The sequence below is a fragment of the Cryptomeria japonica genome, chromosome 2, assembly GCF_030272615.1.
Source record: "Cryptomeria japonica chromosome 2, Sugi_1.0, whole genome shotgun sequence".
In the NCBI taxonomy this organism is placed as follows: domain Eukaryota; kingdom Viridiplantae; phylum Streptophyta; class Pinopsida; order Cupressales; family Cupressaceae; genus Cryptomeria; species Cryptomeria japonica.
The window spans coordinates 667,939,828-667,952,206 of NC_081406.1; the positions used below are offsets into that span (position 1 = coordinate 667,939,828).

A 12,379-nucleotide genomic window follows, 5' to 3' on the forward strand; every position below is an offset into this window, starting at 1 on the left:
GGTCTTATTCCCTCCCATCAAAATTATTCCCATTACTATTGAGGACGCCTTGTATACTGACTCCCCACCCTTTGCTACACCTATTGGAGCCTCTGCTTGAAATTTTTCCTCCTCTGCTAAAGGGGAAAAATAAGCTTTTATAGCCAAATTCTACCCAAACCTCCCCCTCTACCACTAAAGTGACCTTTAAATCCCATTCCCTAATTTTAATTGAGGGTTTTCCTATCCCTCATGGAGGTGATTTCACCCCCAAAACCCCCCACACTAGCCATTTCTTAGCTACCTAAATCCTTTATGATCTTTAGAATAACCTAGGAATTATTTGAATTTAGGCAAAAAAAGTTCACTCTAGCAAGACTAAACCCCCTAAAACTAAATAACCAAAAACCTCCATTACTCAATTGCATGTGGAGGAAATTATATCTAAGAACAAGAGGGGTAAAGATGATCTACCAATGAATACGTCGAATTTTACTATGGAGAATGGTGTTGACTAGTCGATGCAGAAGTAGGAAGATGTTATGGATGTGGGTGGTGCATAGTTGAGAAGGTCCAATAGGCTTCCTAGATGCCCTCACACTAGTTCTAAAACTTTGGAGAAGATTGATAATTAGGATACTAAGGATAACTTGGTGAACAAGGATGAGCATGATGATATAGAGGACGTGATGCATAACTCTAATAACGATAATGGTAGTCTTTCCCAAGAGAAAAACACCCAAGAATATCTAAGAACCAACACAACTCCCATTGATGGTTTTGTTCCCAGTTGTGCTAAATATGATTTGATGGTGGGGGAGCTTTCTATTATCAAGGCTAAAGTACAAGGAGTGGACAATAATATGATTTAGTATGTTCAAGTTTGTTTCTAAGGTTATACATAGATCAACTTTCACTCTCTACCAATTTCTAAATAAGAAACTAGGAAAAAATGGAGATGATACTAGGTACAATAAGGAACTCTACAAGTTCTTTACTGAAGACTAGGGAAAAAAATTTGGTTAGGTATTTTTTGTGCTCTCCTAGGTGTTCTTTTGTTCTGTGTTTATCTATACTATGTTACTATTTCTATGACTCTATGTGTTTTTAATGCAATGTTGATAGTCTATTGACCTTTTTCATTACCTATGAGCTTTTTCTAATAGGGAGAAAACCCTTGTTTTGCTGCTTTTAATGTCAAAATCAAAAAACATTTGATAGATTAGAGAGATTTTCTAATGTAATGATGGATGTAGCTGAATGGATGAAGTGAACGTTAGAGGAATTACCATAGGGGAAACAAGCAACTTAACCAAAATGACTGTTGTAGTGTATGCATTATAAGACTAAATGAAAAATATATATAAATATAGTAAGTGGCATTAAAATTAGTTGTGTACAGCTTTGCCCTCACCATTTGACCTTGAATCACATTCTTTATTCCTCGCCATTGAATATTGTCCTCACTTAACATTTGTAGTGGTGAATCTATTGGTATTTATTTTTAATGTGATGTGGAATCTTGTTTTTTAACTTCCCATTGGTTATAGGTTTATACACAAGTCAACCTTTGCTTCTCTAGGAAAGGTAACGTGATGAGCTCTCTTTTTTATCAACTATCCCCTCAATACATAAATTGATCATTGAATTAAAGATCAAGCATTTTTTTATTTATATTATTAAAGTTCAAGCATTATTCTTGATCATTGCATAAAGATAAGTCTATAAAGTTAAATTCTTAATAAAAATAAGGAAAATACTCTTATGTCAACATTATCATGCTTGGTTGGAAAACTTAAGGGAGGTGGTTGATTTTAATGCACACAATCAAGACCTATAAAATATATCATTAGCATTTCTACTTTTAGAAGATACAATAGATGTATTAATAGAAAATCTTAATGCATATTTTTTATTAACAATCAATTAATGATAAAATATACTACCATTTTAGGAAGGTTATATAATTTTAAAATTATAATTGTGTTTTTTTTTAAACTATATTATTTGTTTCAAAATATATTATTCTATAAATCTTTATATTTTAAAGGTTGGTTTAGTTGATTGATTGTTTATCTTTAGCTTTCTAAAAGTACATACCTTCATGAAGTTTTGTACAATATTTGTATATTAAATGAATATAGTAAGATTTTTTATTATGTTAAATTAGTTCCAAAATTTAAGTTACAAGTTCTTGGAACCTGTCAAAATATTTATAATAAATAAATTTGAGAAGTTTTTTGTGGGCATCAAAAACAAATACCTGTATCTTAAGGTCAACTAAATTAGGTGAGAGACTTGTTAATATTTGAAATGCTTTTAATCAAATACTTTAGATTGTACTAAAAATTTATAAAAGACATTTTTATCAATCATATAACTTTGTATCATTATGTGTATCTTATTAATTGGTCTAGCACTAAATTTGAACTTCTTCCTTAATATAATTTAAAATTATTTTTAAAATAATTGATAAAATGAATACACTATGATTAAATCGAACACAAACTGTGCAAAATTAATGCTTTACAAAATTATTTCAAATCACAAGTCTAGCCCTAAACAACTCTATTATTACTAAGTACAATATGTTGCAATCGCTATAGCATAATATGTTTTTATCATTTCTAGGGAACTTACTTGAGTTCTCTAAATCCAAGGTTCTTGCAAATATTTATTTGTTGAGAAAAATAATGTGAAACTATAAATTTATAGTACCAATTAATATAACCTATAAATTAACATAGTAATTTTGGCCAAAAAAATAATAAAAAACTAAATATTATATGATAAGTAAAGCCAAACTTTATATAGGGTATGTGCAAAAAGATGGGGGACCAAAAAGTAGCCACCCACTTTTTGGGATCCTAAAGACCATTATGTGAGCCTGCTATAACACCCTCACATTATGGTTTGGAGTGATCAAGCCTCAACCTTGATCAATTCAAACCATTATGCAATTGAATTATAACATGCAAATGTTATACTCATGGCCATACAAACTACAAACAACTTTCAAACTTCATTTCTACATTTCCCCTTAGCCATGTCATGGTCTATAATTATTTTGAAGTGTGCTCAAGTTTTTGGCTTCTTTTTTCATCATCATTTGTTCACCATAGTTTTGCCAAAATACTGCCACAATGTTGTTGAGGTTGAAGAGGTAAGTATTTTTTAGTTTTCTAGTGTAAATTTTGAATTAAATAGTGATTTAATTAGTTTTTTAGAGTGAAATTAGTTTAATTTCAATGAGTTGATAATACACCACTAAATAATAAAAAACCCTAATTCACTTTCTCATCAAAATTCTATTGAAGAACAACCACAACAAATACCTCCTTCAATGCCTTGATATCCTATAGAAAAGTACAAAATATATTAGGTCAAATAGAAATTAATAAAAGAGAACTTGAGACATTAATTGCAAGGTTGAAAGATCTAGCAACAATAAACTCCCTTAGGTGCATTGTTTTTAATTCATTACAATCCATCATCTCTCACATAGTATCAGTGAATGGGAAAATCAATAATTTGTCCAACAAGTGGGAAGAACTAAGATAATTTTATGTAGACAAACTAGATCTTATGATAACGTTAGAAGAAGAAAAAATCTATTTTATATGCATTATTCATCAATCCACAAACCAATGAACCCATACGCAACACTTGTAAGAGGTTACCTATTATCCATTGGTTCCACCACCAAGGGGTACAAAATATTTTTTGGCATAGGTGGTGGATGGTTTCTTACCATTCTCCATGAAATAACAATGAGGTCCCACAATATTTTTTGAGGAAACTATATTACAATTTTTTCCTTAAGAGATCCCTAATTACTTTGGCATGTGAGATTTCTAAGATAGAGGTGGAGGTTCTACATAGGATAGGATAGGGACACAATGTGTCCAAAACTAGGCACTAAGACCCCTAGCTAGACTAGAGTTTGAGCATCTCACTATTTCTTCCATTGTGAAGGAGGGTGTTGAGCTGGAGATTTTAGAGATCATTAGCTCAGTAACTCAAACTCTTATAGAACACACTAGGCCTCTAGGGCATTGTGATATAGGAAAGTATTTCAAGCCTCAACATCCACCTCACCTATGTCAAAAATACAAATATCTTTGTGTTTATGGGTATGAAACATATGGTATTGATATTCAGGTAAATTTTAAAAAGTTCAAATTTAATTGATTATATTTCATTTTTAAATTTATTATTAACTAAATTACTAGATTTATTATAATAAAATTTTAAGGTTAGAATGTTTACTCGACATCTAAAGGCCCTCCACCTCTCAACTACCTGATGATGTTGATTCCATGGTCATGTAACTATCAAAAAAATAATAAATATTGTACATGTGAATAGTGTTGGAAACTTGAGTTGTTGTGTTGTATTGTCATTGATGTCACTATGTGTTGCAGATGGTCTTGATATGACTTTTCTGGTATTGTTGTGTAGTCTAGTGCAGATATTGAGGTGATTCTATAAGGTTGGTATAGTGGAAGTTTCAATATGTAGGAAAGAGTATTTAATGTCCCAACGAAAGAATGCTTTCATTTTTCTTGTATGTAAAGGTCATGGAATGCAATTCTGGATATAATATTTATGATCTATGTATGTTGTACTATCAAATTCGTAGTTCCTCTATTGCTTAGATGGTAGAGTTGGTTGTTGCTATTTATAATACTAAGGCTATCTGTCAAAACTCGTTTAGAGAATGCTTGGTGGCTTTCAGATATGTGGATCCAAGTGTTGTGGTTTGGAGGACATGTTCATTTGGTGCATACAATGACAAGATGGACCTATGAGACATCTGGTATAGAACAATATCTAAAGACGAATATATTGAAATATTTCCTCCAATCGAATGTGAAAGATAATGATAGCCTTGTTGATTAGGAATCATACAAATATGAATCAATGACTCTAAAGAATAAGTCAATGAAAGTTAAGGTGAAGCAATGATCTCTGAAAAAAGAATCAGGAACCTCTTAAGCAACCTTGACTGAAGTATCAAAACCTCCAAATGATCACAATCATGGATTATATTTGTTGTAGAATGAATAGGTACACCAGGATCATTTAGGAATGGCTGAGAAGCAAGATGTCCATATAACTCCCAAACTTTAGTCTCAAGAGCATGAGGACTCTCGAAATCAATAATAGACTCCAAGATGTCATCATCTACATGATAAAAATAATTCTAAATACTAGATCCCAATTGCATTTCCAAGCAATTCTCTAATGAAGTATGTTAGGAGGGGCAACAATATTAGACAAATATGACAACAAATGAAGCCCACTAAGATGGGTGATGATACAATTATGCCACTACCTATCTATTCCCTCTCTTTAAGATAATCAATGAAGGATGAATTGATAATTTCATTAAAAATGTAGGCATACAACCAAAAACTTTGAAATATGATAAAGAAGAAGCAACCTGAGATATTGATAAGCGCTTGTAGGTGGGGCTTGCAAGAGATGTTGATGTCGATTGACCTGCGTTGGAAGTCACCAGTCCAAAATATCTCCACCTTTTCGAATGTCATTACAAGCTATCCACCATGAGTTCGCAACATTGAACCAAAAAATGTCAACTCCTAATAAATATCGATATATCAATGTGATTGCAAGTATAATGTCACTAGTGGGAGGAATAAAATTCCCATAGACAAATAGTCACCTAATTGCAATTAAGGAATTATTGATGATTTGATCGAATGAGAAGAGCTAGTAGTCAGGGGTGCAAGAGCAATTGATGATGATTGACCTATGTTGGAAGCCACCAGTTTTGATGGATAAATAGTCACTAAACAAGAACTCCTCCAAATAGTTCATAGCCTTCATATGCAAGAATATCGCTCCGCTATGCAATAATAATAGCAACGTCCAATAAATAATTGATGCCAATATGATGTTTTGACTATTAATTGCACCAATACTTCAATGTGATGCTTTCAACAATATTGTGTTCACCTTGAGCTTTGAGTTAAAAAGTGTTGGGGTTGATGGAGCAAAAAATAATAATGCACATAACTTATATTGTGCTACTACACATAAAAAAAACAATTTCATTGCTTATATTGATCGATTACATGTCTCTATTTATAGAGGACTTTGGAATTCTCCTAAATCCATTACAATCACAAAACTAGTCAAAAAACACATGCATAAAATCAAATTGATGTCGATGGAAGTAGATGGGAGAAGTGTCTGGAATGGAGGGCAAGAAAGTTCCATTTTAAATGTAGAGTTGATGCTAGACAATTCTCTCCTTTGACTTGAAATTTTTGTTATTCCTTTTGAAAACCTTGCTTGATTGCAATCAACTTTCACATGCAAACTTTTATACTTCAACAAATTCTTGATCATGCCTGTAACTTTCTTCCACCTGGATCCAAACCTCCATGTGCACAATTCATTTTCATACAACCTATCACATATTCATTATTTGATTCTCTATTCCAACACATCTTTTCACAATGATTTCTCAACCCACATAGGGTACAAGGATGTAAATCCCAACATTTTTCTTCCGTATGTTCTTTCCTATTACAATGTAAACAATGTATACTTTGCATCACTTGAACTGATTTGCTTGAACATGAAACACCTATATCATTCTCTCTTCTACCTACAAAATTTCCAAGACCTTCATATTTGGGCCTCATTGTCCTTCATTCCTTGTTCATTTTTTCCCAATCCTTTGCCTCCGTAACCCATTCTTTTCATAATTTTCAAACCAATATTCATTTCTTTGCCATTACATTTACAAACATTATAATTTTCTTTTTCACAATCTTTATCACAAACTTCTTTAGCAAAAACACACTTATCATACGACAAATTCATATCCTCTATACTACATGAAACATCACACACCAATTTCTTTGACTTCAAACTTTCATTTTCCTCGTTTAATTTTGACATTTACTTCTTGCATAAACTATTATCTTCTTCTAATTTCTTCATCTTTTCTTCTAAATCATCGAACATCTTCACTCTTTTTTCTAGTTCTTCATTCCTTTTCGTAATCTCATCAAAATCTCATCAAACAGTTTTAACTTTTCATTTAACTCTTTATTTTTCTCATCAAATTTAATCAATTCCTTCATTTGAAAAATATGATCTTCTTCCAACCACTTTAACTTTTCCTCTAGCTCTTCAATTTTCTCTTTATAATCACTAATTTTATTTGAAAGTTTATATTTTTATGCTTGTATCCGTACTTTACTTTTCTTCACTTCTATTAATTCTTCTTTTAAAAGATCTATCTCAAAAATTAGATTTATATTTTCCTTCAACAGTTTTTTACCTAATTTTCTCATTGTAACAAACAATTTAAACTCATCTGAATAGTTTAATTGTGCCTTCAATTTACCACATTTTCTTCAAATCTCACATTCTTTTTTGAAGCTTCTTAAATCATTGATACTATGATAATAAATCCTTTAACAATTGTACTCAAACACACTTTCAACAACTTCTTGACTCTTAGAAATAGACATCATTCTTTTTAAACAACTTTTACCATCAAACCGTAGTAGCTGAATCTGATTATTCTCTGCCAATGACTTCTTCTCTATTTGATCTGCTTCGAACCCTTGCCTACTTTGAACGCCTTTAGTCTGACAATAACAGCGATCTTTCACAGCCTTTCTTTGTCCTCGTATCGACTCTCATTCTCCTTAAGCTCTTCCATGGCTGTTACACACTTCACTAAAATAAATTTTCTTCTACACTATTGGCTGTTATACTTTGGCTGTTAGAGCAACTTGCTCTATGCCATAGTTAAACTGAGCAGAGATAAAGTTTAGATCATAACCAAATCAACATTTTCTTCATTAACCGACTCACAGCAAACACAACGCATTACACATAGCTGACCACCTAAGGAGCAAACAATACAAATCCAACCTCTCTCCTATACTCCTGCACAGCTACGATTAGCTTTCAATACTAGCAATATACACAGCCAACACAACCAACACTGAAATCAGATAGCTTCCAACAGCATAATATAAATGGCTTTCAATACTAGCAATATACACAGGCAACACAACCAACACTTGAATCAGATAGCTGATGGCTCTTCTACATCCTTTAGGCAAAATTAAAGCTGGCACAATTAATTAAGTTCAAACAGATATATCAAGATAAATACATAGAGATTCAAAAGCTGGCACAATTAATTAAGTTCAAATAGATATATCAAGATAAATACATAGAAATTCAAAAGCTAGGTGTTATTCAATAAGAATATGTAATCAAACTTGAAAACAATAATGTTCAAGTTCTGTCATATGTGCTTTTGACAAGCAAACTATAACTTCTACACCTCCAACATTAGTGTATGAATCCATTAAGATTATAAGGCCTTCCATGAACATCAGTGGAGGGCCTACACACACTGGCTCACCCGTTCCAAAATGAAAATTTTGTATAGGAAAATTCATCCAACTTACTGGCATCACATCAATTCCATCATTATCTCTGGCAGGTCCTAAACTTTTCTTTCGAAGCTCGAAAAAGTCAATTGCTGAACGTATAAAATTATTATCAACTTTAGCAATTGGTTTGTGGATCAAACCTGCAGTAAATTCTAAAGGGCTATTTATCATCTCTGATACACTGGTTTGAGCACTTGAATCATAGACAGCATTACCAAAGAATTTTATAGGCAAGGGAGGATTCAGCCTTTTTCTTCCATCCACTGAAATGCTAGCTTTTGTTTGCACATCTCCATCAAGGCCTCGAGCTTTTGTAATGCATTTCCACATATGGGCAACAAGGATTTCAAAAGTAGTATAGGGTTTTTTTGATTTATCAGACCCATTTATCTTTGACTTGAGTTTCTGTAAAAACATTGCATCAAAATGAAACTCTTTTGTGGTTAGAGTGGACATCATTGGAGAGTGCTCATGGAACATATTATTATACTCATAATGATCGAAGCATGGCTGGGGAGGATCTCTTGCTTTTAATAAAGATCGGTCATGTACTGGAGGTATAATACTCTCTCCTCTAATAATTTTCCCCCACGAATTCAAGGAAAAAGTAGCTGCTTGTCCGTCTGCATCATGATGATGACTAGCTATGCCTATCGCCAACCCTCCACAAGTGAATCCAGTAAACTACATCAACAAATCTTGTTAGTTTTAAAAAATAACTAAAACAAATCTTATAATACCTGCATGAATCCTTGTTAGGGTTATCATACCTGCAAGAGTAAGAGCTCATTGACTATGGTGGATGTGGGTGGCACCAACTCAAGGAGGAATGCAGATGGTTGGAAGGGCATTGCATCTTCTATTGTCCCATCTGCTTGGGCTTCTATCACAAGCACACCTTCATCATTCAAATTGATTCCAAGGCACCCACTCGCTGTTTCTTTCGTGTATCTCCCTGCCCATTCTCTGAACTCCGCCAGAACATTTGCCAGTGTTTCCTTCAACACCTCTGAGCTTGGGGTGGGAGCTTCAAAAACATGCACCACCTTGTTGTACATTGGATATGCAACTAGATCCAAATTGTCAGTTCGACAAGCTCACGATGATCTTTACCCGCACAGGGTTTGATCAAGATACCTTCACCTCTCAACACTTTCATTGTATTTGGATATGCAAATACAATGTCTTGTCGTGTGCTTTCACAATGAGCGATTTTGTAAGATACAGAAACCTCTTTAAATACTTGGCCAACCAAATCGTGAAAGTTTTAAATATTAGTTAAAAAATTTCCAAGAGGTGCATCACCATGCGCTTGGGACTACAATTGAAAATGATTTCGATCATAGGAATGACGTCGTGAAACTTTACTAACATTTCAAGCATTTATTGTTAATAGATATAGAGAGCTCATCTGATCTAAATTCTATTCACGTAAACTCTTTCAAACCAATACTATCTCAAATCGGCAATATATTAAAAAAGTTAGCCAACTGCTCAATCTTTCGATAAATGGATACGTTATCTGGGCCAAATACTGGTAATGTAGTTTCCATAACACTGTGTTTGAGATCTCAGGCCTGCAATATTTAAACAAAATTGCCGGCTGCCTACTCTTCTAGAAATTTTCAAAGCCTTGTGAGATGTTCCACCAACTCTTCAGCGCCTTGTAGCCATGCCTAGACATTTTCCTTTTCCAAATCTATAGGTAGCATATGCTTGATCCTAATTCATAATTCCTTATTGATCTTCTCTTAATTCATAAATATAATCACATTTGTGGGGTATACTTATCCTTAATAATGCTTCCTATATACGTAAAACAAAGCATATACTTTCTACTTGTTATTTCAATTTGTATTAGATTATTAGTATTATTAATATAGTAATCATATCTTTATCCACATTCTTAATGCATAATTTTATATAATGGTTAAAGTGTGGAGATGATTATAGTGATTAGTTGATAATAGTGATTAAATAATAATTTGAGTACATCCAAAAGAATTTGAAATGACTTTAAAAAGTAAAGAGGTATTAAAAAAGTGAAGTTAGAGAAAGTTAAGAATTAGATTATGTTAAGAATCACTATGTGAGCAATAGTGGTTGAAATCTAGGATTATAGTGTCTCTTTTTTAATAAATATGTGATTGTGGACCAAAGTCATAATCCCTATTTCTAGTGTCTCACTTGATCAAAGTCTACATATATGTTCTCTCTTTTCATTCCCCATGTGCGTATCAAGTTCAAAATTGTCTTAGTGGGAAGGTAGCTTCAATTTATTACATACGAGCAAGTTTATAAGAGTTTTGCTTGATTTTCCACCCAATATGCATTTCTGCCAAACTTTGACTTTCATTTATTCTTCTCCAAGTATCATGCATTCACTTTCAAAGGTATCATTTCTCTGGATCATCCCCAAACTCTGAAACTCCAACCCCTTCCATTGAACTCCTATCTATGCTAAAATTTTAGACTTTCCCTTACTCAAGTATCTTTTGTTGGAATATGTGCAAGAGTATGATGACATGATAATATTCTATGTTGTCATTGATGTCAATATGCTGAGAAGTGAACTGGTATATTGAAGTTAAGCAACTGGCAAAGAGAACCGGTATGGTGGTGTAAACCGATATATGTGCAATAAGTGAAGCGGTATGCTTGTCCAGGTGAACCGGTATAATGTTGTGAGCCGGAACCAATATGTCGGAATGAGAACCGGTACATGGAATGTGGTAGGACTACCGATTGGTAGTCCTAGCTTCAGGGTTTCCGGTTGAAGTGTTCCAAGCCTATGTGATTCAACCGATGACATTGTGTGATGAGTTAGCATTGTAACGGAGATCAGATCGTGTTGCCACGTCAGCCTCATGCACATGGAGGATCGTGCATGAAGGAGATTGATCCTATCTACCTCAGGAATGTGCGAAGTCTTTGCAAACGGTCAAGAACGCGTGATGGGTTATCGCCTCCATGAAGCAGTGAAGAACGAACGATGGAGAATGTCTTGAGATTTGTTCAAGACCATTGTATTCAAATGCAAAGTGCTCAATGGTTAGGATTGAACTGATCAATTGCTTAACCTAAGTGTTTAGGGTTTAGGGTTTATGTTGCCGCCCTATCTGTGTTCTATAAGGTCGATGTTGTGTTTCATGTTGAGGTTGTTGGCAAATGTTGTGTGTATATCTAAGTGCAGAGATACATGATTCTTGTCAGACCAGATAACAGGATTGATACCTGCATAGTGTGTGTGTAGAAGGAAGGAACTAAAGCGGATCTGCATTGGCATTGAGTGCTATTACCAGATCATTGTAATACATGTTGATCTTTTACTACTTCAACAGTTGGAAAATCCCTTAATCGGGTAGCTTTAACCAGCTTGCTGTAAATCCTTTAACATGGTGACTCAAAGCCATTGAGTTCATAAAATCCTCTAACAAGGTAACCTCTAACAGGGTTTAACCCTTAACCAGGTATTCTAGTCATCCCTTAATTGAGTGATCCCTAACAGAATCAGTTCCTAACAGAACCTGTTGTAACAGTCTTTAACCAGACTAGGCTCCTAATAGAGCAGACTTCTAAAGAGTTCAAAAATAGCTTGTGGGTATTCATCCCCACCATGGTTTTTCCCAGTTGGTTTTCCATGTGAAAAATATGTGTGACATGTGTGATGCCTCTTTCATGAGATGCTTTGCTCTTTTCTGTCAAGCGGTGAATCATGTTAGGCTAGTAAATTATTGTATCTCTGATGATAGATTATTTGTTTATGCATAAGGATAAAGTGAAAATGAGGGAGTAGGTTGTATGGAAAGCTAAGTTTTGTCGTTTTATGTCTTCCTAGTAGTATTGTGTTTAACTGGTAGTAATCTGGTTCTGACCGATGTTAGTGTTTGCCAATCAAGTTCACTGTTTGCAGTCAAACAAGTTAGGGAAAAGTTTTTGTGCCT

General features: G+C 33.7%; 1 protein-coding gene across 1 annotated transcript; it reads right to left on the reverse strand.

The window, feature by feature from the left end:
* Nucleotides 1–8,252: 8,252 nt before the first annotated feature.
* Nucleotides 8,253–9,493, reverse strand: LOC131034035 (agmatine hydroxycinnamoyltransferase 1-like). Its single transcript, XM_057965382.2, has 2 exons — nt 9,206–9,493; nt 8,253–9,119 (listed from the first exon to the last, which is right to left on the reverse strand). Exons 1-2 carry the CDS (start codon nt 9,491–9,493, stop codon nt 8,253–8,255), a joined length of 1,155 nt encoding a protein of 384 aa, XP_057821365.2.
* Nucleotides 9,494–12,379: the final 2,886 nt, after the last annotated feature.

What these genes read in the sequence shown, in the direction of transcription:
- LOC131034035 (XM_057965382.2), bottom strand. Translation starts at nt 9,493, where the DNA reads ATGTACAACAAGGTGGTGCATGTTTTTGAAGCTCCCACCCCAAGCTCA. An exon ending in ATGAGCTCTTACTCTTGCAG is followed by an intron (nt 9,120 to 9,205) that starts GTATGATAACCC and finishes TTGTTGATGTAG; the next exon opens with TTTACTGGATTCACTTGTGG.